Raw genomic sequence first — 27,924 nt, 5'->3', positions numbered from 1 at the left:
CCAGACGTCTCTGCTCGGCGCGTACGACGATTGAAAGTTTATTATCTGTCTGCGCGACTCCGGAAGTGCTTGTTCCGGCGGACGGGACCACGGCACGTCTGCAGAAGCCGGACATGGTGAGCGCGGGGCCGGGTGTCCGAGGCTGGGCGAGGGGAGGGCCGGCTCAAACCGGCTGGAGGCGGCCGTGCGCGCGGCCCCGGGTGGAGGCCACCACCCTGAGGGGACCGACAGAAGGACGGGGGACGGCCCCCGAGGTCTCGTCACGGGCCGGCGGGCTGCGCGGAGGGGACGCCAGCGCCTGTGAGGGGAAGCGGCCCCGGACTCGCTGAGGTGGACACGGCGGGGAGAGGGTCACCGGGGACTGAGAGGAGGTGGACACGGCGGGGAGAGGGTCACCGGGGACTGAGCGGAGGTGGAGACGGCGGGAGAGGGTCACCGGGGACTGAGCGGAGGTGGAGACGGCGGGAGAGGGTCACCGGGGACCGTGAGGGGAGGTGGACACGGCGGGGAGAGGGTCACCGGGGACTGAGAGGAGGTGGACACGGCGGGGAGAGGGTCACCGGGGACTGAGCGGAGGTGGAGACGGCGGGAGAGGGTCACCGAGGACCGTGAGGGGAGGTGGACACGGCGGGGAGAGGGTCACCGGGGACCGTGAGGGGAGGTGGACATGGCGGGGAGAGGGTCACCGGGGACCGTGAGGGGAGGTGGACACGGCGGGGAGAGGGTCACCGGGGACTGAGGGGAGGTGGACACGGCGGGGAGAGGGTCACCGGGGACCGTGAGGGGAGGTGGACACGGCGGGGAGAGGGTCACCGGGGACTGAGGGGAGGTGGACACGGCGGGGAGAGGGTCACCGGGGACTGAGGGGAGGTGGACACGGCGGGAGAGGGTCACCGGGGACCGTGAGGGGAGGTGGACACGGCGGGGAGAGGGTCACCGGGGACTGAGGGGAGGTGGACACGGCGGGGAGAGGGTAACCGGGGGCTGAGGGGAGGTGGACACGAAGGGGAGAGGGTCACCGGGGACTGAGGGGAGGTGGACACGGCGGGGAGAGGGTCACCGGGGACTGAGGGGAGGTGGACACGAAGGGGAGAGGGTCACCGGGGACTGAGAGGAGGTGGACACGGCGGGGGGAGGGTCACCGGGGACTGAGCGGAGGTGGACACGGCGGGGAGAGGGTCACCGGGGACCGTGAGGGGAGGTGGACACGGCGGGGAGAGGGTCACCGGGGACTGAGGGGAGGTGGACACGAAGGGGAGAGGGTCACCGGGGACTGAGAGGAGGTGGACACGGCGGGGAGAGGGTCACCGGGGACCGTGAGGGGAGGTGGACACGGCGGGGAGAGGGTCACCGGGGACTGAGGGGAGGTGGACACGGCGGGAGAGGGTCACCGGGGACCGTGAGGGGAGGTGGACACGGCGGGGAGAGGGTCACCGGGGACTGAGGGGAGGTGGACACGGCGGGGAGAGGGTAACCGGGGGCTGAGGGGAGGTGGACACGAAGGGGAGAGGGTCACCGGGGACCGTGAGGGGAGGTGGACACGGCGGGGAGAGGGTCACCGGGGACTGAGGGGAGGTGGACACGAAGGGGAGAGGGTCACCGGGGACTGAGAGGAGGTGGACACGGCGGGGAGAGGGTCACCGGGGACCGTGAGCGGAGGTGGACACGGCGGGGAGAGGGTCACCGGGGACCGTGAGGGGAGGTGGACACGGCGGGGAGAGGGTCACCGGGGACTGAGGGGAGGTGGACACGAAGGGGAGAGGGTCACCGGGGACTGAGAGGAGGTGGACACGGCGGGGAGAGGGTCACCGGGGACTGAGAGGAGGTGGACACGAAGGGGAGAGGGTCACCGGGGACCGTGAGCGGAGGTGGACACGGCGGGGAGAGGGTCACCGGGGACCGTGAGGGGAGGTGGACACGGCGGGGAGAGGGTCACCGGGGACTGAGGGGAGGTGGACACAAAGGGGAGAGGGTCACCGGGGACTGAGAGGAGGTGGACACGGCGGGGAGAGGGTCACCGGGGACCGTGAGGGGAGGTGGACACGGCGGGGAGAGGGTCACCGGGGACTGAGGGGAGGTGGACACGGCGGGAGAGGGTCACCGGGGACCGTGAGGGGAGGTGGACACGGCGGGGAGAGGGTCACCGGGGACTGAGGGGAGGTGGACACGGCGGGGAGAGGGTCACCGGGGACTGAGAGGAGGTGGACACAGCGGGGAGAGGGTCACCGGGGACTGAGGGGAGGTGGACACGAAGGGGAGAGGGTCACCGGGGACTGAGGGGAGGTGGACACGGCGGGGAGAGGGTCACCGGGGACTGAGGGGAGGTGGACACGAAGGGGAGAGGGTCACCGGGGACTGAGAGGAGGTGGACACGGCGGGGGGAGGGTCACCGGGGACTGAGCGGAGGTGGACACGGCGGGGGGAGGGTCACCGGGGACCGTGAGGGGAGGTGGACACGGCGGGGAGAGGGTCACCGGGGACTGAGGGGAGGTGGACACGGCGGGGGGAGGGTCACCGGGGACTGAGGGGAGGTGGACACGGCGGGGGGAGGGTCACCGGGGACTGAGGGGAGGTGGACACGGCGGGGGGAGGGTCACCGGGGACCGTGAGGGGAGGTGGACACGGCGGGGAGAGGGTCACCGGGGACTGAGAGGAGGTGGACACAGCGGGGAGAGGGTCACCGGGGACTGAGGGGAGGTGGACACGGTGGGGGGAGGGTCACCGGGGACTGAGCGGAGGTGGACACGGCGGGGAGAGGGTCACCGGGGACCGTGAGGGGAGGTGGACACGGCGGGGAGAGGGTCACCGGGGACTGAGGGGAGGTGGACACGGCGGGGGGAGGGTCACCGGGGACTGAGGGGAGGTGGACACAGCGGGGAGAGGGTCACCGGGGACTGAGGGGAGGTGGACACGGTGGGGGGAGGGTCACCGGGGACTGAGCGGAGGTGGACACGGCGGGGAGAGGGTCACCGGGGACCGTGAGGGGAGGTGGACACGGCGGGGAGAGGGTCACCGGGGACTGAGGGGAGGTGGACACGGCGGAGAGAGGGTCACCGGGGACCGTGAGGGGAGGTGGACACGGCGGAGAGAGGGTCACTGGGGACTGAGGGGAGGTGAACACAGGGGAGAGGGTCAGTGGGGACTGTGAGGGGAAGTGGACACGGCGGGGAGAGGGTCACCGGGGACTGAGGGGTGGTGGACACGGAGGCGAGAGGGTCACCGGGGACTGTGAGGAGAGGTGGAGACGGCGGGGAGAGTGTCACCGGGGACTGAGGGGAGGTGGACACAGAGGGGAGAGGGTCAGCGGGGACTGTGAGGAAAGGTTGACGCACTGGGAGGAGTGTCACAGGAAAATCAAAGACAATGACAGGCCATCAGGTCGGCTGTGGGTGGGAGGGTTTGTCAAAGTGTAAAATTAAGTTCCGACTCTGTCAGTAGAGAATAGTGGGTTGTATTGAGGAACGCAGCACTTCGTACTGAACTGGGCAGCACAAAGCGAAAGTGCGAAGTGCTCTGCTGGGGCTGGTGAAAGAGTACTTTATCCAGAGGTACAAACAAGTCTTTCTCCATATTAGCTGGTATTTACACATATCACAAACGTTCTTTCAGAAATAGCTTTTAAGGGAGTCTCGAGACTCCTTCTCTTGGGTGCATTTCCTGGAATATCTTATCACCTGTTCTGGCCATATTCTTGCTTCCTCTGTGTTTGCTCAAGAGGCGGTTAACCTTTTACAAGAATGAAGATTTTTAGAAGCAGGAGCTTTAAACAAAATGGAATCTGGGCAAAATGGATTGTGATTCAAATTTGTGTCTGCCATCTTAGTTATGTGAAGCACCTCAGATTTTTAGGGTGCTGTCACACAGGTTGTTTGAGGAGAATGGATGACACTCAGGGGGCAGCCACCCTGAATGTGGGAAGGGTCGCGTGTGGGGCTTTTCCAGGCAGCGAGGGAATTTCTGTAGGGAAGTTACAGTGATTGGGTCTCGGACATTTTTTTAATTGGAGGGTCTTGCACTGGGTCTCTCTGTTGCTGGCTTTATAGGGACGCTTGTCTGTTGGGGATTGGCGGTGTCTGGGTGGTGAGTCAGAAACACCCCTCAAGTCAGCTTGTTTTTCTAGGCAAGTCCCTGACGTTAGAACACTTTGAAGAACAACCGGTTCTCGGGAAGGTCACCCTTGGCACAAAGGGCCATTAATTTTTATTTAGCACAGCGGTAGGACAGGATTGGGGCCTCACCGTGGCCACGCCGTTCTCATATGAGTGGATGAGAGGGGGTGTTCTACCTGTTTGCTCAGAGACGTGGGGCCGGAGCTGCCCACAGCTCAGTGCAGGCAGGGTAGGTCCAGAGCAGGCGGTTGGGGCACCTGGTCAGTGTCCCCCCTAGCCCCCCCCACTGCTGTGATCATCCTGGCTGCGTTCAGCCCAGCGCCCAGGTTCCTTTTCTTATTCTGGCCACGGATCCTCTAAACGTAAAACAGTAATTCCTTTTCGCCTTTTTTGTTGTCATTGCTGAGGGTAGTATGTTTCCCTGGTCAGTTGGTTCCCTTTTAGCTCTGACTGGGGTTATTTGAGGGCTCAGTGGAGACTGCTGCCGGGGAAGTGTCTTAGGAACGTTCTCTTTTCCATCAGAATTGCGGGAAAATGCACACAATTGCATGCTTTAAAGTCCAGCGGAAGAGGAGATGGATTGAAAATATTCATAGGAATAGTAGTTACACTCCTGTGCAGGGCACAGGGTTTGTGACAATGTGTGATTTTTATTGTAAAAGAAGGAAATTCTCTTTTCATATTGGTTAATTGCATACATTTCTTGAAAGCAGTGTGGGAACAAATTTTGAGAACATTTTCTTCAGATACTTCCTGGAACACTCTGGGTGTGTTTTCTGAGAACAACCACAATTCCTCCATCCCCTCACTTGTTTGCTCAAGAGTGGTTCGGATTAACCCCTTATTGAGCATTCACTTCCACCGCCTCTGGATATTGTGTGTCAGCTAGTACATTGTCCATTTCCCGTTAGTATCTGGGCGTCAGAGATTAATGCGCATTCTGTCAAATGGGACCTGTAAAACAGAAGGGTTCCGACTGCTTGATTTAGGATAGTCTGTTACGAGGATAATAGTTAACTGACATCTGTTTGCAGAAACTGATAAGTGTTTTCCAGTTCTTTGAAGCCTTAAAGAGCACCTTAGCAGGTGTATAGAAACCAAAGTTTATCAGGGTAAGTGCTGGGCTGCCAACCAAAAGGGCGGCAATTCCAACCCTCCCAGCAGCTCCTTGGGAAAAAGACTTGGTGATCTGTTTCCGTAAAGATTACAGCCAAGAAAACCCTATGGGACAGTTCTACTTTGTCACAAGCGTTGCTGTGAGTGGAAGCAACTCCATGGTACACAACAGCCACCACCAGGAGAGGGAGGGAGGGGGAGAGGGAGAGTTCTTGTTTAGGAAGCAGCTAGTTTGCAAAGGATTAGTGTTAATCGATGTCACTAAATTGTACATGTGAAAACCATTAAATTGGCGAATGTGTTATATATAATTTTACAACAATAATAAAAAAAAGAGCACCTTAGGATTTCCCAGCCTCACTTTATCCTTGAATAGAGGGTAAAAGAGTGACTCTGCAGGGTCCTTATTCAAACACTGGGTTTGAGGGTCTTTGTCTCGCAAAACTTACCAGTGGTAGTCTGAAGCTGTTGTGTCGCCTGGAGTGAGGTCAGTGACTCCAAGCTGAGTCCAACTTTGAGTCTGCAAAGGAGGTAAAGCAAGGACCAGACAGGTCTTCTAGGAACCCTCCCTCTGTTGATGGCCCTGGCCACTCAACAGCCCAGAAGGAGCTATTTGTACTGGGAGTAGCATTGGAGGGGGAGGTCCAGGTGCAGGTGTGCTTGGGGTGTTTCATCCTTTCTGAGGTTGTAATTGTAGTTGCCTTGAAGCTGTTTTCTGTTGGTTGGGATTTGGCCTGTGCAGACATGGTGGAGTCAAGGGTGTAATTTGTGCAAGTTGAAAAAGTCTGCAAAGGTTAGACTTAGAGAAAGACTTCTTTGGGTCTGACTCCTGGAGAAAGGGCTTATGCATCTGAGCATTTATTTATGTTGGAACCTTAAACTGATGCAGGTTGAGAGTTCCATGCTGGTGAGAAGTCGGCCCCGGAGGAGGGAGCTTTTTCCACACTGTGAGCAGGGAGAGTTGTTTGTTTGTTTTAAAGTATGTTGAACCAACGTTTTATTCCTCTTTTACTCCTGGGATGAATTCCATTTGGTCATGGTGTATGATCCTTTGTATATGTTGCTGAATTCGGTTTGCTAGTATTTGGTTGATGAATTTTGCGTTTATATTTATAAGGGATCCACCAGTTCTCTGTGAGTTTGTCTTACTCTGGTGGCTTGTGTGTTGCTCTGATGGTGGCAGCTATGACACTGGTATTTCAAATACCAGGAGGGTCATCCTTGGTGGACAGGTTTCAGTGGACCTTCCAGACCAGAACAGACTAGGAAGAAGGACCTAGTGGTCTACTTCTAAAAATATTGGCCGGTGAAAACCTTATGGGTAGCAGCAGAATATTGTCTGATGTAGTGCCAGAAGACGAGCCCCTCAGGTTGGAAGGTACTCAGAAAAGGACAGGGGAGGAGGTGCCTCCTAAAAGTAGAGTCGACCTTACTGACATGGATGGAGTAAACTTCATTTGCTGATGTGGTCCTACTCCAAATGAGAAGAAACAGCTGCAAACATCCATTAATAATTGGAACGTGGAATGTACAAAGTATGCATCTAGGAAAATTGGAATTTGTCAGAAATGAAATGAAACACATAAACATCAATATCCTAGGCATTAATGAGCTGAAATGGACTGGTACTGGCCATTTTGAATCAGATAGTCATATGGTCTACTATGCCAGGAATGACAACTTGAAGAGGAGTGGTGTTGCATTCATCTTCAAAAAGAATGTTTGAAGATCTATCCTGAAGTACAGCACTGTCAGTGATAGGGTAATATCCATACATCTACAAGGAAGATCAGTCAATACGACTATTATTCAAATTTATGCACCAGCCAGTAAGGCTAAAGATGAAGAAATTGAAGATTTTTACCAACTTCTACAGTCTGAAATTGAACAAACATACAATCAGGATGCATTGATAATTGTTGATGATTGGGATGCACAAGTAGGAAACGAAGACGAAGGACTGGTAGTTGGAAAATGTCGCCTTGGTGATAGAAATGACACGAGAGATCTCGTAATAGAATTTTGCAAGAGCAACAACTTCTCCATTTCAAATACCTTTTTTCAACAACATAAATAACGACTATACACGTGGACCTCACCAGGTGGAATACATAGGAATAAGATCGACTACATATGTGGAAAGAGAGGATGGAAAAGCTCAATAACATCAGTCAGAACAAGGCTGGGGCCACCTGCAGAAGAGAACATTAATTGCTCATACGCAAGTTTAAGTTGAAGCTAAAGAAAATTAGAGCAAGTCCATGAGAGCCAAAGTAGGACCTGGAGTATATCTCACCTGAATTTAGAGACCATCTCAAGAAGAGATTTGATGCATCAAATACTAATGACTGAAGACCAGATGAGTTGTGAGATGACATCATACCTGAAGAAAGCAAGGCGTCATTAAAAGGATGGGAAAAAAAGAAAAGGCCAAAATGGATGTCAAGAAAAGACTCTGAAACTTGCTCTTGAATGTTGAGTACCTAAAGTGAACAGAAAAAATGATAAAGTAAAAGAACTGAACAGAAGATTTCAAAGTGTGGCTCAAGAAGGCAAAGTAATGTATGATAATGGCATGTGCAAAGATCTGGAGATAGAAAACCAAAAGAGAAGAACACACTTGTCATTTCTCAAGCTGAAAGAAAAAATTTAACCCTCAAATTGCAATATTGCAGGGTTCTATGGGGAAAATATTGAATGAAGCATCAAAAAAGATGGAAGGAATACACAGAGTCACTGTACCAAAAAGAATTGGTGGACGTTCAAACATTTCAAGAGGTAACATATGATCAAGAACTAATAGTACTGAAGAAAGAAGTCCAAGGTGCACTGAGGACATTGGCAAAAAACAAGGCTCCCAGAATTGATGGAATACCAATTGAGATGTTTCAGCAAAGGGTTGCAGGGATGGAGTTGCTCACTCGTCTATAGCAAGAAATTTGGAAGACAGCTGCCTGGGTTTCCAACTGGAAGAGACCCCTATTTGTGCCCATTCCCAAGAAAGGTGATCCAACAGAATGCAGAAATTATTGAACAACAGCATTGATATCACACACAAGTAAAGCTTTGTTGAAGATCATTCAAAAGCAGTATATTGACAGGGAACTGCCAGAAATTCAAGCCGGATTCGGAAGAGGATGTGTAACGAGGGATATCCATACTGATGTCAGATGGATCTTGGCTAAAAGCAGAGAATACCAGAAAGATGTTTACCTGTGTTTTTTTGACTGTGCAGAGGCATGACAAATTATGGATAACATTGAAGAGAATGGGAATTCCAGAACACTTAATCGTGCTTATGAGGAACCTGTATGTAGAACAAGAGGCACTTATTCGAACAGAACAAGGGGATACCACGTGGTTTAAGGTCAGGAGAGGTATGCATTAGGGTTTTATCCTTTCAAACATACTTATTCAATCTGTATGCTGAACAAATAATCCAAGAAACTGGACTACATGAAGAAAAATGGGCATCAGCATTGGAGGAAGACTCATTAACAACCTGTGATACGCAGATGACACAACCTTGCTTCCTGAAAGCGAAGAGGACTTGAAGCATTTATTGATGAAGATCAAAGACCACAGCCTTCAGTATAGATTGCATCTCAACATAAAGAAAACAAAAATCCTCACAACTGGACCAATAAGTGACATCATGATAAACGGAGAAAAGATTGAAGTTGTCAAGGATTTCATTTTACTTGGATCCACAGTCATCACCCATGGAAGCAGCAGTCAAGAAATCAAATGACGTATTGCATTGGGAAAATCTGCTGCAGAAGACCTCCTTGTTAACATGTTTTGTTGAAAAGCAAAGATGTCGCTTTAAAGACTAAGGTGCCCCTGCCCCAATCACCTCATATGCATACAAAAGCTGGACAGTGAATAAGGAAGACCGAAGAAGAACTGACCTCTTTGAATTGTGGTGTTGGTGAAGAATATTGAATATAAGGTGGGCTTCCAAAAGACCAAACAAATCTGTCTTGGAATAAGTCCAGCCAGAAAGCTCCTTAGAAGCAAGGATGGTGAGACTTTGTCTTATATACTTTGGAGATGTTATCAGGAGGGACCAGTCCCTGGAGAAGAATACCATGCTTGGCAGAGTAGAGGGTCAGTGAAAGAGAGGAAGACCCTCAACAAGATGGACTGCCGCAGTCGGAGCAACAGTGGGCTCAAGCATGACGATCGTGAGGGTGGCGTGGAAGCGGGCAGTTTCGTTCTGTTGTACATTGCGTCACTATTAGTTGGCACTGACTCGGCGGCACCTAACAACATCAACAACAGCAGACATCTGTGTATAAATTCTTTTGTGCACATAGTCTTCACTGATACGGCAAGCCTATGTTTAGCTGCGTAAGAAACTCTTACACTGGCTTCCAATGTGGGTGTACCATTTTGCGTTTCCCACAGCAATGAATGAGGGATCCTGTTGCTCCATATCCTTGCCAGCATTTTGTGGTGTCAGGTGTTTGGTTTTGAGCCATTCTTACAGGTATTTGGGTTTCCCACGTTATCCTAAAGTAAAGCATTCCTATGAATGCTTTTGTAAGCTGAAACGCCGTAAAGTGGAGAAGCAATTACATTAAGCATATGAGAAAAATTTTTGAGTGTTCCCAGACCCCAAAAATAACCTACGAAATAACAGACACCCTTAGGACACACCCTTACCAGGGGTCTTAGGCTTTTCTGATACCTTAAGATACATCTTGCTAATGGATGCACAAAATACATCAAGATAAAGTACAGATACTCACACACAGGGTTGAAAGCTATGACTGCTTGATACTGAGATGCGGAGTGTAGTTCCGGGGAGCGGTCTTTGCTATGCTCCTCTCGATACCCTGGCTGCACTCTGTCTCTTTAACGGCTCCTGCAAAACAACTGCTGAATGATATTTCTGCTTTTTACCTTTTTTCATAAAAGCGAAAATCTTCTGATTTCTTTTGATTAATGAAAACAGGTACTATCATTGATTGAATTGTGTCCCCCCAAAATATTGTGTGATTATCTACCATTTTGTCACCTGCTGTGATTTTCCTGTGTGTTGTAAATCCTGTCTTTATGATGTTGATGACATAGGATTATCAGTAGTTACGTTTAATGAGGCAGGACTCAGTCTACAAGTGGGTTGTGTCTTGAGGCAATCTCTTTTTTTTTTTTTTTTTAATTTTTATGGTGCTTTAAGTGAAAGTTTACCAATCAAGTTGGACTTTCATACAAAAATTTATAAACACCTTGCTATATACTCCTAATTGCTCTCCCCTGAGACAGCACATACCTTCTCTCCACTCTTGAGCCAATCTCTTTTGAGATATAAAAAAGAGAAGTGAGTGGAGAGACAGGGGGACCTCATACCATTTTAAGTTACACTTTCTGCACGGTGTGAGGTGTGGGTCTTGTTTCATTTTTTTGCAGATGGATATCCAGTTATGCCAGCACCATTTGTTAAAGAGACTGTCTTTTCCCTGTTTAACTGACTTTGGGCCTTTGTCAAATACCAGCTGCTCATATGTGGGTGGATTTATGTCTGGATTCTCAATTCTGTTCCATTGGTTTATGTATCTGTTGTTGTACCAGCACCAGGCTGTTTGGACTACTGTGGTGGTAATAGGTTCTAAAATCAGGTAGAGTGAGGGCTCTCACTTTGTTCTTCTTTTTCAGTAATGCTTTGTATATCCGGGTCCTCTTTGCCTTCCATGTGAAGTTGGTGCTTTGTTTCTCCATCTCATTAAAAAATGTCATTGGAATTTGAATCAGAATTGCATTGTATCTATAGATCGCTTTTGGTAGAATAGACATTTTTACAATGTTAAGTCTTCCTATCCATGAGCAAGGTATGTTTTTCCACTTATGTAGGTCTCTTTTGGTTTCTTGCAGTAGTGTCTTGTAGTTTTCTTTGTATAGGTCTTTTACATCTCTAGTAAGATTTATTCCTAAGTATTTTACCTTCTGGGAGGCTACTGTAAATGATATTGATTTGGTGATTTCCTCATTGATGTTCTTTTTGTTGGTATAGAGGAATGCAACTGATTTTTGGATGTTTATCTTGTATCCCGATACTCTGCTGAACTCTTCTATTAGCTTCAGTAGTTTTCTTGAGGATTCTTTAGGGTTTCCTGCGTATAAGATCATGTCATGTGCAAATAGAGATACTTTTACTTCTTCCTTGCCAATGTGGATGCCCTTTATTTCTTTACCTAGCCTAATTGCTCTGGCTAGGACCTCCAGCACAATGCTGAATAAGAGTGGTGATAAAGGGCATCCTTGTCTGGTTCCCAGTCTCAAGGGGAATGCTTTCAGACTCCTTCCATTTAGGATGGTGTTGGCTGTTGGCTTTGTATAAATGCCCTTTATTATGCTGAGGAATTTTCTTTCAATTCCTACTTTGCTGAGAGTTTGTATCATGAATGGGTGTTGGACTTTGTCAAATGCTTTTTCTGCATCAATTGATAAAATCATGTGGTTCTTGTCTTTTGTTTATTTGTATGATGGATTACATTCATTGTTTTTCTAATGTTGAACCATCCCTGCATAACTGGTATGAATTCCACTTGGTCGTGGTGAATTTTTTTTTTATATGTTGTTGAATTCTATTGGCTAGAATTTTGTTCAAGATTTTTGCATCTAAGTACATGAGGGATATAGGTCTGTAATTTTTTTTTGTGGAGCCTTTACTTGGTTTTGGTATCAGGGATACCCTGGCTTCATAGAATGAGTTTGGGAGCATTCCAGCCCTTTCTATGCTCTGAAATACCTTTAGCAGTGGTGGTGTTAACTCTTCTCTGGAAGTTTGGTAGAACTCTGCAGTGAAGCTCTCTGGGCCAGGGCTTTTTTTTGTTGTTGTTGGGAGTTTTTTAATTACCTTTTCAATCTCTTCTTTTGTTATGGGTCTGTTTAGTTGTTCTACCTCTGTGTTAGTTTAGGTAGGCAGTGTGTTTCTAGGAATTCATCCATTTCTTCTAGGTTTTCAAATTTGTTGGAGTACAATTTTTCATAGTAATCTGATACCATTCTTTAAATTTCAGTTGGGTCAGTTGTAATATCGCCCATCTCATTTGTTATTTGAGTTATTTGCTTCCTCTCGTGTTCTTTCTTTCATCAGTTTGGGCAATGGTTTATCAATTTTGTTAATTTTTTCGAAGAACCAGGTTTTGGACTTGTTAACTCTTTCAGTTGTTTTTCTGTTTCATTTAATTCTGCTCTAATTTTTATTATTTGCTTTCTTCTGGTGCCTGAGGGTTTCTTTTGTTGCTCTCTTTCTATTTGTTCAAGTTGTAGGGATAATACTTTGATTTTGGCCCTTTCTTCTTTTTGGATGTGTGCGTTTATTGATATAAATTGACCTCTGAGCACTGCTTTCGCTGTGTCCCAAAGGTTCTGATGGGAAGTGTTTTCATTCTCATTGGATTCTATGAATTTCTTTCCATCCTTAATGTCTTCTATAAGCCAGTCGTTTTTGAGCAGGGTATTGTTCAGTTTCCGAGTGTTCGATTTCTTTTCCCTGCTTTTTCTGTTACTGATTTCTACTTTTATGGCCTTATGGTCAGAGAAAATGCTTTGTAATATTTCAGTGTTTTGGATTCTGCTAAGGCTTGCTTTATGGCCTAAGATGTGATCTATTCTTATTCTAGGTGGTTTTTAAGAACAAAAATTTGTTTTCTCATATTTCGGGAGACTAAAAGTCTGAAATCAGGGTGCTGGTTGTAGGAATAAGTCCTTTCTTCTGTATTTCAGCTTCTGGTAGCTGCAGGCAATCCTCGGAGTTCCTGGACTTGTAGACTCATCATCCTGTATCGCCTTCAAATAGTGCCCATCTGACCTTTGTGTCTGCTTCCTTCTGTGCTTAAGTTGCTCTTTTTATGTCTGTTGTTTTTAGATGCTGTGGGGTTGATTCCCACTCATAAGCTACCCCATGCAACAGAGTAGAACCGCCCCACAGGGTTTTCTAGGCTTTAATCTTTATGGCAGCATTTTTCTTGGATTATGAATTTGACAAATAAAGCATTTTTAATACATTTTTGGGCTGTTTTATTACAATTTTTCCACTACTATTTGGACATAATTAACATTATTTTATTAAATGGTGTGTACTTTCATGGAAAGCTCAAAAGAGAGGCAGTTCTAGAGATTCTGGAGGAAATAGTTCGTCATCCAGGCTGTGTTAAAGCTTTGTACAGTTTTTACTATAACTTCGTTTTTGTAATGTGGAGGCACCTCACTGGGTTACTAATTATTGTAAGGTCTTTGGTTGGACTCTTACCTAGTTTACATAAAGTCAGGGGAAGTACAGTTTTTTTTTTTTTAGCAGTTAGTTTAGCGTGATGACCAGCTAAAGTATCACCTTTGTGTTTGAGATTTGCTTTGCAGGGATGAATTTCCATCTTTATTATGGCTATTTTCTTAGCTAACAAGAAGGCACTAAGCTGGGCTACCAAGAGACAGAAAAACCCAAAAAACCAAACCTGTTGCCATCGAGTCAATTCTGACTCATACCAGCACTATAGGACAGAGTAGAAGTGCCCCATAGAGTTTCCAACAAGCGTCTGGTGGATTTGAACTGTGGACCTTTTGGTTAGCAACCATAGCATTTCACCACTATGCCACCACGGTTTCCAAGAGACAGAAAGGGCCACATAAACCAGAAACTCCCATCAGCCTGAGAGCAGAAAAGCTAGATGGTGCCCAGCTACCACCAACGATCGCCCTAACAGGGAACACAACAGAGAGTCCGTGACAGAGCAGGAGAAAAGTAAGGTGCAAAACTCAAATTAGTAAAAAGACCAGATGTAATGGTCTGACTGAGGCTGGAGGGACCTTGAGGACATGGCCCCTGGGCTCTTTGTTAGCCCCAAACTAAAACCATTCCTGAAGCCAACTCTTCACACAAAGATTAGACTGAACTATAAGATATAAAATGATACTCTTGGAGAGTGTGCTTCGTAGCTCAAGTAGATACATGAGAATAATGGGGCAGCTCCTGTCCAAAGGTGAGATGAGAAGGCAGAAGGGGACAGGAGCTGGTTGAATGGACATGGGAAATCCGGGGTGGAAAGGAGTGTGCTGTCGCATTATAGGGATAGCAACTAGGGTCACATAACAATATGTGTATAAATTTTTGTATGAGAAACTAACTTGAGCTGTAAGCTTTCACTTAAAGCCCAATAAAAAAAAAGAAGCTGGGCTACTTGAGGTCCGTTTTAATTGGAGTGCTAGCAGAGTTAAGAAATCTTTGTTTCTATAACATACTAAAATCATGAACTACTTTTAAAGCGTACTTGTGTCAATGTATGCACTGGTAGGTTTATCTTCATCTAGTTGATAGCATGAGTTAAGGTCATTAGTTCAGCTCAAGCCTTGGGGAAGTCCCTGTTTAATTAATTAAAATTGTGAGGTGATGGTCTACAGGGCCTGATTTTTTGCCTTTTCTGTAGGCCTTAGGTGTGATTCATTTACAGAGAGTTGAGAACAAAATTTGACAGTTGGGTTTCCTTTCTGGATCAGAGCAGGAGTGGAAAGTTGAGAGACAAGAGAGATGCAACCGTGGGGGATTCCCCACTTTGGGTGGTAGGACGAGGGTGGCAGGGTAAGAACGTGCAGCAGGGATGCGAATATCAGGAGTATTTTATAAGAGATTAAGCAACTGGCTGAAAAATGGTGGGTATTTTACACATTTAGTTGTTGTTATATGGCACGTGGAACCCTAAGATTCGAGGTGATTCTTTGTACAATATTGCCTGAAACGTCAATGATCTTAGTTGCTGCTGGTGCCTTTTGGTAACGGGGGGTGAGCTTTCACAACTGGATTATAGTTATAATGGCAACAGGTTTCTGCTTTTCTCCTTGTTCTTGTAAGTACTCTGAAGTCCTGACCGTTTTCCTGCACAAACAAGGAAAAGGGTTTGTGTAACTTGGCAGGCCTAAAGTCGGAGGTGGCTGAGGGCTTGCATAAGATCTGTAAAAGGCTTTTCATCGCCCCTAGTCTAGGGGAGGGGTCCTGGAATTCTTGACTGTGTTTGTTTATATTAAAAAAAAAAAACACAAACCTGTTGCGGTAGAGTCTGTTCCGACTCCTAGAGACCCTATAGGACAGAGTAGAACTGCTACACATGGTTTTGTTTACATAAAGGAGAGGCAACTAGAGAAATTTGAAAGTACTGACTAGTACTTCAAGCTGCCTCTTTGCGACAGGCCTGGGAAATTCTGGATAGTTCTGAGCCGATTTGGTGAAAGCAAAATGCCTTTAGCTGACAGATTATGCCTTAGGCAGTGGACAGTTTTTTGAGATAACTGTAATTTATTTTTGGATGTTTAGTGTCCCTTATTGGCTAGCTGCCTGTGTAAATACAAGGACTCTGTTACTGCTGCTGCTTTGGATTCGGAGGAAATTGTAAACCCTTTTAAGCCTTGTTGACGGGCTTGTAAACAACCGGATGGAGCCTCTCTGATCTTGGGCATGATGGTCTGAGAATATTGTAATTTTTGCCATGTGAGGTCAGAGGTATTGGCTGTTTCAGGCACTGTTGTGCTAAAGAAGGCTGGGCATGAATCAACTACTGCAAACCGTTCTGTATTGCTAGGGGTTTAAGACGGGAGGATGTCGGAGTTAGGGACGACTGGAAACCTGGGGCTGGCGATATTTAGAGCCTTAAGGTCTTGAACAAACCGACAGCTTCCACTGAGGTTTGAGGACAGGCAAGATGGGGGTAGTGTTACAAGGGCTAATGCATGGAATGCTTAGGCCCCTCTTTAAAAAATCTTTAATTATAAGCTCAACTCTTACTAATGCTTAGTAGGTTGATTCTGATTTTAATAGCATCTGCACCATGTATACGACCTATATTGGTAGAGGAATTTGCCCGGAATTGTTCAGGGACTTGGGTTAACATGGTCACTGATGTGAATGGATTGCTAGGATAGTTGAGATTGTAACAAACTTAAAGGAAGCAGTTCGTCGGGCATTTCTAAGGTAGTGCCCTCTAGGGAGGAGTTTCTTTTACAATTCCTTTGAGAAAGGGGTCTCTCCCTAGGAGGCTTGCAGGAGAAGAATTCTATAAAAAGCAGATATGTTCTTTGGGTTAGTGGCCTAACTAGGGTAACTAGGGGCTCGACTAGGGGGTTCTTTTGTACTTGACTAGAAATACTTCCTACTGATACGGTTTTAGCCTTCTGACGAAGAAGTTGGCATAAAGCAGTGGAGTTGAAAGTGGACACAGTTGCTCCTGAGTCTATGAGAAGTATAAGATCCCCTATTAGGAGAATCTTAGTTTCTCCTTGGTGATTTAAAGGAAGTAGAAGAAACAGTCCACTGGTATTTTCTTCGGAGCTTTGTCAACACTGGGGAGCACTGGGCTTTCTAAGTATAAAAAAGAAAAAAAAAAACTTTTTTTTTTTTTTTTAAGTATAGACAGTGTTTTTTTTTTTTTCTAACGTCCCTTTTTCTTGTAATATCAATAAGTTTCGGTGTTGATGAGATTGGGTTTAGAGTTGTGTTCTAAAGGCTGATGACATTTAAGCTGTTGTACTTATTAGATTTGAGGAGCTAAAAGTCGGCCTAACCATTTCTTTTGCTTTTTAGGGCCCTTTCCAAATATTCAGCTAAGCATGTGACTTCCCACTCTGATTTTTGCTAATCAGGTCTCTAATTTCAGGCTTTAATCTATTTATGGGCAGGCAAAGCTGCTGTTGTGTCTGGGGTAGTTTTTTTGCTTAAATGTTCTCTAAAAGTTTCTTCAGCTCTGTCCCTGCAGTTCCCCACACTTTCATCTTTTTTGTTTGCAGGACTGGATAATAGTCTAGTCAATTGTTTTAGAGAAGTTCTCAGTGATGGCTGTTAAAAGACTGCTGAGTTTCCCCGGACCTTTTAAGTGCTTCCCTACTTGCATGGGAGCTGTGGTCTTTAAGATCTTTCTGATGGCTGTTCCAACTGGCGTCTGGTTTGTCCACGAGCATCAGTTAGCCTTGCGAGCATGTGAACTAGTTGATAGGGATCAGGTAAGGCTGGGATAATAGGTTCCAACAAAATTTTAAATTCCTCAGTGAATTTAATTTGGTCTTTCTTAGGATCAAGTGAGTCCAGGGTTTAAGTTTTGCAGTAACAGGGATGCCCAGCTCAGAGGAAGTTTAATTTTAAAGGGGAATTGAGCTTGGGAGAATCAGGGGGGACTTACTTCTGTAGTGTTGCAGTTGGCTTCTAACCAAAAAAGGTCAGCAGCTCGAATCTACCAGCTGCTCCATGGAAGCTCTGTGGGGCAGTTCTTCTTTGTCCTATTGGGTCACTATGAGCCAGAATCAACTCAACGGCTTTTGCTTTTTTTTTTGAAGGGTGAAAACACGCATATCTTCCAATTGATGCGTAGGCTACCTATTTAACCCTCGTGGGTTTTACAGGTTTTTTTCCTTCTCTTCTGCTTTCTTTTGGAGCCACGGTGACGGAGCAGTTTAGCCTTCAGCTGCTAACCAAAAGGTCAGCAGTTTGAACCCACCAGCAGTTCCTTGGAAACTCTATGGGGCAGTTCTGCTCTGACCTATTAGGTCACTATGAGTCAGAATCGACTTGACAGCAATGGTTTTTGTGTGTGTGTGTGTGTGCGTGTGTGGTTTTTCTGCTTTTATATATTTTAATCCCTTCCTTTTAATTTCTTTAGAGACCTATTGCTATCTTTTTACCTTATGGAGTTAGCTGTATCTGCCTGTTACCCAACTTCAGTTGAAGTAGCAGTCCCTTCTTGGTGGCTGATAAAGGTGGGATTTTTTTCATTAAAGTTCTTGAATCATATTTTTTGTTTTCACAATCTGTAATTTTTTTCCCATTTGGTTGCTTTTTATTTCATGGTGTGGTGTTCTCCCTTATCGCTCTAAAGGTATTAACTAGGTATGATTTTTTGCCCATTAAAATCACCTTGGGCTGCATTAGGATCAGACCCTTCCGAGACTCTCCTTTTGGTACCACCTTCTTCTAATTCTGGCGCTCGGCTATTGATTTGAGAGGACTTGCTGGTCTGGTGAATTCTACAGGAACCAGGTGTTCCTCATACCTGACAGGTGTTGCCAGGCCGTAGGGCCCTGGCCTCCCGCTTTGTCCACAGTGTCCTCATCATCCTGGGAGGTGACTTTTCTCTGCCTCTGCAGGATTTGAGGGGACCAGGCCAGCCCTGTGACTCTGTTGCCTGTACATCGGACTTGTTGAAATTGAGCAGTATCAAAAACGTACCCTAACAATGCTAGGAGCCCTAATGCATGGCATAAACAGTATACAAAACACTACTAACGATGCAGAAGAGAAACTAGACAACTGGGAGCTCCTAAAACTCAAACACCTATGCTTATCCAAAGACTTCACCGAAAGAGTAAAAAGATTACATACAGACTGGGAAAAAATTTCTAGCTATGACATTTCTGATCAGCGTCTGATCTCTAAAATCTACATGATACTGCAAAAACTCAACTACAAAAAGACAACCCAATTAAAAAACGGGCAAAGGATATGAACAGGCATGTCACTAAAGGAGACATTCAGGTAGCTAACTGATACATGAGGAAGTGCTCATGATCATTAGCCATTAGAGAGCTGCAAATCAAAACTATAATGAAATTCAGTCTCACCCGAACAAGGCTGCCATTAATCCAAAAAACAAAATAATAAATGTTGAAGAGATTGTGGAGAGACTGGAACACTTACGCACTGCTGGTGGGAATGTAAAATGGTACAACCACTTTGGAAATTGATTTGGGGCTTCCTTAAAAAGCTAGAAATAGAACTACCATATGATCCAGCAACCCCACTCCTTGGGCTATATCCTAGAGAAATAAGAGGCTTTACGTGAACAGATATATGCACACCCATGTTCACTGCAGCACTGTTTACAATAGCAAAAAGATGGAAGCAACCAAGGTGCCCATCAGCGGATGAATGGATAAATAAATTATGGTATATTCACAACAATAGAATACTACGCATCGATAAAGAACAATGATGAATCTGTGAAACATAATATAGAGGAATCTGGAAGGCATCATGCTGAGTGAAATTAGTCAGTTGGAAAAGGACAAATATTGTATGAGACCACTATTACAAGAACTCGAAAAATAGTTTAAACAGAGAAGAAAATATTCTCTGATGGTTACGAGGGTGGGGAGGGAGGGAGAGAGACAGGTTTTCACTAATTAAACAGTAGATAAGAACTATTTTAGGTGAAGGGAAAGATAACACACAATATAGGAGAGGTCGGCACAAAATGGACTAAACCAAAAACAAAGAAGTTTCCTGAATGAACTGAACGCTTTGAAGGCCAGCATAGCAGGGGTAGGGGTCTGGGGACCATGGTTTCAGGGGACATCTAAGTCAATTGGCATAATAAAATCTGTTAAGAAAACATTTTGCATCCCACTTTGGAGAGTGGCTTCTGGGGTCTTAAATGCTAGCAAGCGGCCATCTAAGATGCATCAGTGGGTCTCAACCCACCTGGAGCAAAGGAGAATGAAGAACACCAAAGACCAAGGTAGTTATGAGCCCAAGAGACAGAAAAGGCCACATAAACCAGAGACTACATCAGCTTGAGACCAGAAGAACTAGATGATGCCTGGCTACAACCGATAACAGCCCTGACAGGGAACACAAGAGAGAACCCCTGAGGGAGCAGGAGAGTAGTGGGATGCAGAGCCCAAGTTCTCGTAAAAAGACCAGACTTAATGGTCCGACTGAGACTAAAAGGACCCTGGAGGTCAAGGTTCCCAGACCTTCTGTTGGCACAAGACAGGAACCATTCCCAAAGCCAACTCTTCAGGCAGGGATAGAAAATGATACTGGTGAAGAGTGAGCTCTTTGGATCAAGTGGGCACATGAGACTATGTGGGTAGCTCTTGTCTGGAGAAGAGATTAGAGGGCAGAGGGGGTGAGAAGCTGGCCGAATGGGCATGAAAATAGAGTGGAGGGAAGGAGTGTGCTGTCTCATTAGAGGGAGAGCAACTAGGAGTATATAGCAAGGTGTATATAAATTTTTGTGTGAGAGACCAACTTGGTTTGTAAATTTTCACTTAAGGTACAATAAAAAATTAAAAAAAAAAAAAAAGTACCCTAAGTATTTGCATCACCCAGAAATTCTGGTTCCAGTTCTTTGTATCTGATAAGAAAACAGTATCTCAACAAAGTGAATGTCTATTTCCAGTGTTTTCTGAATGTTGATTTAGTTAGTCTTTACCTTGCCCCAGAATCTGCCCAATATCACTAAAAATAATGAGTTTTAATGATGTGAGCGTAAGTATATATCATTCATTGTTGTCACACATCATATTTTGAAAGCACTTACCATTACAGAGTATATTGTATTTTATTGCATTAATGATTAGCGTCTCCCACAAGAATGCTGATTTTCTATGGTTCAGCATCCTGTGAATAAGTCCAGTACCCCAGGCTGGCAGCCTCCCCCATCCTCTTGCGCACACTGGGAAGATGGTGCGTTGCTGAAACAATATGTGGGCTCTTTTAGGACTCGGTGGTCTTAGAGGATGTGGCTGTAAACTTCACCCAGGAAGAGTGGGCTTTGCTGAGTGCTTCTCAGAGGAATCTCTACAAAGATGTGATGCTGGAAACCTTCTGGAACTTGGCCTCAGTAGGTAAGGATGACATCATTCTTTCACTTGTCTTTTGTGGAACAAATATATCTCCCACATTGTCGTTTTTTATTTGGGCTGAGGAATGGGAATGTATTAGAGAAAAGACAGACACAGTCTCAGACCTCTTGGGACATGAGGTCAGAGAGCTTTTCCATGAAAGCAGAGTTTTATGCATTAAACCGACTTTTTATTTCTCATGGTTACAATCTCAAGGCTCCCTAAGTTTCTAAGTTTGGGCATAGTCTCCTATGGCACACAGAGAGAAGCTTTGTGGTTTTCACCCCTGTGAGAGTTATACTCTGACTAATCCACATTTAACACGGTAATTTTGCTGCAGTTGAACCTACTCTTATCCATCTTTAGCCACCATGAAGCCCAAAGTATTGGTCCATCTCATGGAAATAGTTATTGCCCTTCTTAGTCCTCCCTGATCATGAGCTTTGTTCCATTAACAGGGCGTCAGCCACACATTCCCATGTGATTCCCCCAGTGGGACTTGGGGATAGTGGAGGGAGGACTTGTCTAGGGCATCTATGCTTGTGAGCACCAGGAAGGCAAGAACCTTAGGAATGAAGATGATTTTTATTAACAGGATTATATTTGGAAATATCAATTACAAAAATAAATTAGTCTTTGAGAAGGATGAAGTTAATTTTGGGGATAAGTGTTCCCAAAGATGTCTAGTAGAAAGTACTTTGTATTTATCTGTCTTCTTTCAGTTTTCATCCATCCTCACACTTTGCTTCTTCCCAGGGAAAGACTTTCCTATTTCCTCTTTAAAGATAGGATTTGAGCATGTGCACTTTGCTCATTTCCTCCCTAGTTTGCTGTCCGATGATATCCTCTTTATATCAATACCAGTCTACGTCTTTTTGGAAGTGTAATATTTCTTATTAGATGGAGTCCTTGGGTAACACAAACTGTTAATGCACTTGGCTGCTAAGATTGGAGGCTTGAGTCTACCCAGAGGTGCCTTGGAAGAACGTCCTGGTGACCTACTTCCAAAACATCAGCCATTGAAAACCTTATGGATCACAGTTCTACTGTGACATGATGAGGATGACTGCAGCAACTGGCTTCTTAGTGAATAGGCTGCCATTTTGACCCATTTTGCTTGTTTTTGTCAAAGTCCTCAGAGTTTTCCTTTGCTTATGTGTCCATAATTCCTTATAAAATTTGCTCACAGTTCTTCATCAGTATATGAAAAGAAATCCATAAATGGTTGTTTTTCTTTCCTATTTCCCCAAGAAATTATATTGTGTTACCAATTTTTGCAGATTGGTGTATTCAAGTTAAAACCACTGGTTCAAGTCCTCAGCAGGATATATTTGGAAATGAAATCTCCAATGATGAGGAAAGAAAAAATTTCATGACAAAGGATTCCTTGTCTGATTTGGAAGAAAAAAGGAAACTTCATAACATTGAAGATCAGCCCCAAATCCAGAAGAAGCATTCAAGGTGAGTGGCATTTATACAAGAGGAAGGAGTGTCTCAGGAGAATGTTAGACTTTCTTGAAATTAAAGAAGTGTAAATGTAGCTAAACAATTGTGTACCCAGAGTTTTCACATGATAACATTTGCATAAATGTGATGTAGATATTGAGGGTCTGAAACATATTTCAGTTGGAAACAATGGTCAGGAACCCACACAGTAAGAAACAGTGTGGAAGCGATGGCTTTATTCAAGCTCTCAGCCAAGTATTCAGGTTGTTCCACTTTGAAAAATGCAGAAAATGTAGAAAACATCCTCATTCACCGAGAATGGGAAATATGTAGTTGTACTAATCATTTCACTTGTTCCTTATCTTTAGGGAACGTGTAAGCGGTCACAGAGGACAGAAAATCCCTGCATGTGAAGTATGTGGGAAAACCTTTATGCATTTCTCCTCCCTTAAACTGCATTTAAGACGTCACAGTGAAGAGAAACCTTACGAATGTAAAGAGTGTGGGAAAACCTTCAGTTGTTACTCCTCCCTTCATGGACATGAGAAAAAACACAGTGAACAGAAAACTTATGAATGTAAGCAGTGTGGCAAAGGTTTCAGTTGTCCCAGATACTTTCAACAACACATGAAAATACACAGTGGAGAGAAACCTAATGAATGTAAGCAGTGTGGCAAAGTCTTCATTTGTCCGAAATACTTTCAAAAACATGTGAAAATGCACAGTGGAGAGAAACCCTACGAATGTAAGCAATGTGGGAAAGGCTTCATGGTTCTCTCATACCTTGAAAGCCATGTAAGAACACACACTGGAGAGAAACCCTTTGAATGTAAACAATGTGGGAAAGCCTTCAATTGGCCCAACTCCTTACAAGCACATATGAAAACACACTCTGACGAGAAACCCTATGAGTGTAACCAATGTGAGAAAACCTTTATGCATTCCTCCTCCCTTAAATTACATTTAAGACGGCACAGTGGAGAGAAACCCTATGAATGTAAGGAATGTGGGAAAGCCTTCAGTTGTCCCACATACTTTCGAGAACATGTGAGAATGCACACTGGAGAGAAACCCTATGAATGTAAGTATTGTTGGAGAGCCTTCACTTTTTACTCATCCCTTCAAGAACATGAGAGAACACATACTGGAGAGAAACCCTATAAATGTAAGCAGTGTGGAAAAGCCTTCACTTGTTACTCTGCCCTTCACGGACATGAGAAAACACACAGTGAACAGAAACCTTATGAATGTAAGCAATGTGGAAAAGGTTTCCGTTGTCCCAAATACTTTCGAATACATGTGAAAATGCACAGTGGAGAGAAACCCTATGAATGTAAGGAATGTGGAAAAGTCTACAGTATGTCTGCAAACCTTAGACAACACATGAGCACACACACTGGAGAAAAACCCTATGAATGTAAAGAATGTGGGAAAACCTTCCCTTGGTTTGCCTCCCTACGACAACATCTGAGAATGCACTCTGGCGAGAAACCCTTTGAATGTAAAGAATGTGGGAAAGCCTTCCCTTGGCGTAACTCCCTACGATTACATATGAGAATGCACTCTGGTGAGAAACCCTATGAATGTAAGCAGTGTGGGAAAGCCTACAAGTATCCCGAATCTCTTAAAGAACATCTGAGAAAACACACTGGAGAGAAATCTTAAGGATTCAAGGCATGTTAGAAAGACTTTATTCACCTTGAAAGCCTTGTTTTACACACAAGAACACACACTGGAAAAAAAAAAATCCTTATCAATGTAAAGAACATGGGAAAACCTACAGGTATATCAATTCCCTTATTTGTATATGAAAACTGAAGAGTAGGAGTGAAATCCTTTAAGTTTTTATAGACATGATATTGCTTTTTTAAGTGCCTCATCCTTAATATGGATCTCTTGTGTATTGATTTCTAGTTTATGTTTCTAATATAAATAGGATAATAAATATCCTTCTATGTCCCTGGGTACGGCAAATGGTTAAACAGGCGCTCAGTTATTAACTGTAAGGTTGGTGGTCCCAATCCATGCAGAGGCACCTTGGAAGAGAGCTCTCACAATGTATTTCCAGAAAATCAGCTGTTCAAAACCCTATAGAGTGCAGTTCTATTATGAAACCCATGGGGCCCCATGAGTTGGAATTGCCTTAATGGCAGCTGGTTTGGTTTTTGGTTTTTATGTAATTTTTCAGCTATATAGATATATATATTTTTTGTTGTTATATAAAACTTTAATTGTACAGTAATATAAAACATGTCTCATTCGCATTACAATGTCTTTTGGACCCAGAGGTTTTTTTTTTTTTCAATGTGCATCGTGGTATAATTTTACATGAAAAGTTTTTGATTCCTACTTTCCATTATGTTTCTAATATGTAGTGATGATATGAGACTTTGGTATTGTTCAAATTTCTTTTCTGGTTTACTGTTGAAGATACTGGAATTGGCTGACTTGATATGTACCTTCCCCTTCATTCTTTAGTATTAGAAGGCATATCTCGAACACTTGTTTGTTTCTAGTCAATACCACATACCATTTTTATAACAAATTAGAAACTGGAAGAAGATATTGAAAGAGGACAGCTTTGTGTAAGTTATGTTCATATTTTGAGCTTTGTTCACTGTCCTTGACCTTGGTTGGAAATCTGACATGATGCATTGAGTTGAGAAACCTTGTAGCATAAAGATGAAAGCTAGGGTACAGGTGGTTCTACTGAATTTCATTGTTCTAAAAGGGTGGGGGTAATAATATTAGTAGTAGTAATAGCATCAGTACCTGTCTAACTTCACAAAGGGAAATGATGAGAATCACCATCAGTATAAAGCTGATTCCCATGAAGTGAAGGTGAGACATACCTCCACTCCCCAACCTTTACCAGTTCTGACACTAGCTGCCCACCCCATGCCACAGGCTACTATTTTGCTGGGTTTGATAATCCGTGGCAATGGCCACACGTGACTCACAGACCATGCTTACAATTAAGTGGTTTATTAAGGAACAGGGTACAATTTGGGGTCAGGATCAGCAGGCTACAACTCAGGATGAGGATCAAGAAGCATTCAGACAAACTCTCACTTCTTAATGCAGGATAGCTCTCTGAACTTCTCTTGACCATGCAGACTTACTTTTAGCCTCTTGAGGACAGGCTCCTCTTGGCCCTGCCATCTGTCACCACCACCTCTGCTCCTGGGCCCCTCCTAGCCCTCTTGCTGTCTTCAGTGTTACAGCTCTTGACCAATATTACAGCTCTTTTAGGAGGGTCCTTGCCTCCCCTCTCTCTCTGCATCTTTTCTTTCTTCCTTCTGCCTGTCTTCCTGCTTCTTTCTGTCTCTGTAAAGACCTCTCTGGGGCTTGCTGTACATATATATATGTGTATATATATATATAAACACATACAGATATATACACACGCAACTTCTTGTCAATTTCAAGGCATGGCCTTTCCCTGTGGGGGCCACAAACGGACAAATCCCCTCTCTGTAGGACACAGACACTTCATTTGAATAGTAGGCAAGGCTGGGCCACAACTCACCTTATGTGCATAATCTATAGACCAATCCCTGCAGGGTGCATACCAATCACAAGAAATGTCAATCAACCTGGATAAAAGTAACACACCCTCTGGGGTAGGAAACTAGGGCAACTGTAACTCCTCAGGGCTTAGGGGAAAACTCTCTCAAGCTGTTTTTCCAAAGAACCAAGGCAAAAGACCACATAAAGGAACTCCTTTCACCACAACTGTCATCATGGGTAAATTTGGGAGCTACATCTCCCAGAGTCCCTGTTTGTGGTTCTGGGTTAAAGTTCACGAGAAGGGGAAGGTGTACAAGTGAGCGTTGGAAGGCAGAAGTGAAGAAGCCATTCCTCTCCGTTCTGTTGAGCCATCAGGAGAGAGAGATGCATAGGAACCTGGTAGCCTAGGTTACAGCTCATCTTTGACGTCTGGCTTCATCACTCAAGAACAGCTCAAACCACACATTGGGTGTTTGACTTTGGTTCCCTCCTAGGCAGCAGCTTCTGCTGGCTTTTCCAGAAGGTACCTTCTTTGTTGCTCAGGTACACATTGCTTCAGGCTATTGTAGTGAGTGATCTCTTATCCTCTGAACCCTTTCATCACCAGCTCTTTCATGTCATGTGATCTCTCTTGTAAGCACCTTGTTCCTGCAATACATAGTTCTAGTCCCAGATTCCACCATGACAGATTTAATGCTGCTGCCAAAAATGCAGGAAACGTAGTGATCCGATGGCTTTGTTAGGAGGCTGCACTGACCATGGACTGATTGTTTCTGACATTTGCATGATTGAAATTATCATTTGAAATATGTTTGGCAGATCATGAGAGTTTTCTGTTGCAACTGAATGCCATCTCTAAATGATAAATCTAACATATTTGATTACTTTCACTTTTTTATGTGGTAACCCAGTGTTTAATTCCTTTGATTTTTTATGTGTGATAGAAAACTATTAGCATTTTTTCATCATAGTTCTGTACGTGTTTCCTAGAAAATCTTACCTAGGTTTTAAAATCTGTTTTATAGCTACAAATGTCATTGTTATGTTTTATGTTTCATTAGCTGAGATGGTATATCAAAATATTCTATCCTGATTATGGATTGGTAATTCACCCTTGTGATTATTTCTGTTTTTTTTTTTTAATTATGTTCTAGGTTAATAGTACTAAATAATACACCTTTTCACATTTTTCTTTCTGGTGTGTTTTTCTCTAATTCCTATATCGTTCCCATCTTTTTCCATTAAAATGACTTTATATTCATTGCTAATAGTGAAAATATTGCTCATGCCAATGTCCTCCAGCCAAAGAACACCAGGAACACATCCGCGATGGGCAAACAAAGTTGAGACTCCTGAGTTACTGCAAAGGCAGGAAGCACATGCCTTCAGGTGACCTTGGGTGTCTCAGTAGGAGGGTCTTCTAAGACTTTGGAGGGTGTTTGGCCGTTTTGGGGAAGGTACAACAAATTAGAGCTTTTCACTGGGTTGGAAGCAATCAGGAAAGGCGTGTAATTCCGTGAATGGGAATCTTAATAATTTGTATCTACAATGTTAGGAAAACAGACTGAAGTTCCATGAGTCACAATCCACTCGAGAGCAACTGGTTGATTGTAACTCATGGAGCTTCCATCTATTTTTCCAACGTTATAGGTAGCTGTTACTGGAAAGGGGCAGCAGTCACCCCGTTGGCCAGGATAGAACTTGGTTGGTCTTTTTTGTGCTTTGGATGATGTCCTGGTTTCTCTATCTGCTCAGAGATCATTATGGAGTGGCCATGCTTTTGTCCTGACCCATCATGGTCACAGAGTAGCCATGTCTCATACTGGCGTTTCATGAAGCTGTTTGTGTTCAACAGATGACACCTTGTCTGTGAATGTCTGGCCAGTGCCTAGCAACGCCAATACATTAGGATCATGCTAGGTCCCATCTATCTTGTTGTTTTCTTTTAAATAATATTTTATTGTGTTTTTACTGAAAGTTTACACAGCAAATTAGGTTCCTGTTCAACAATTTCTATACAAATTGTTTAGTGACCTTGGTTACATTTTTCACAATGTGTGAACATTCTCATTCTGGTAGGTTCATTTCTAGTAATCTAGTTTCCCTGCACCCTTACCTTCTCCTCTTTGTTTGA

The 27,924-nt window shown here is 44.7% G+C and overlaps 1 protein-coding gene across 1 annotated transcript; it reads left to right on the top strand.

The window, feature by feature from the left end:
* On the top strand, positions 1–27,924 carry LOC126071909 (zinc finger protein 14-like). The gene is made up of 4 exons (XM_049876361.1): positions 1–116; positions 20,711–20,837; positions 22,115–22,295; positions 22,649–27,924. Exons 1-4 carry the CDS (start codon positions 114–116, stop codon positions 23,943–23,945), a joined length of 1,608 nt encoding a protein of 535 aa, XP_049732318.1. The 5' UTR covers positions 1–113; the 3' UTR covers positions 23,946–27,924.

The sequence above is a fragment of the Elephas maximus genome, chromosome 3, assembly GCF_024166365.1.
Source record: "Elephas maximus indicus isolate mEleMax1 chromosome 3, mEleMax1 primary haplotype, whole genome shotgun sequence".
Taxonomy (NCBI): domain Eukaryota; kingdom Metazoa; phylum Chordata; class Mammalia; order Proboscidea; family Elephantidae; genus Elephas; species Elephas maximus.
The sequence above is the reverse complement of the archived record's forward strand: the minus strand, read 5'-3'. Positions and strand labels throughout refer to the sequence as shown.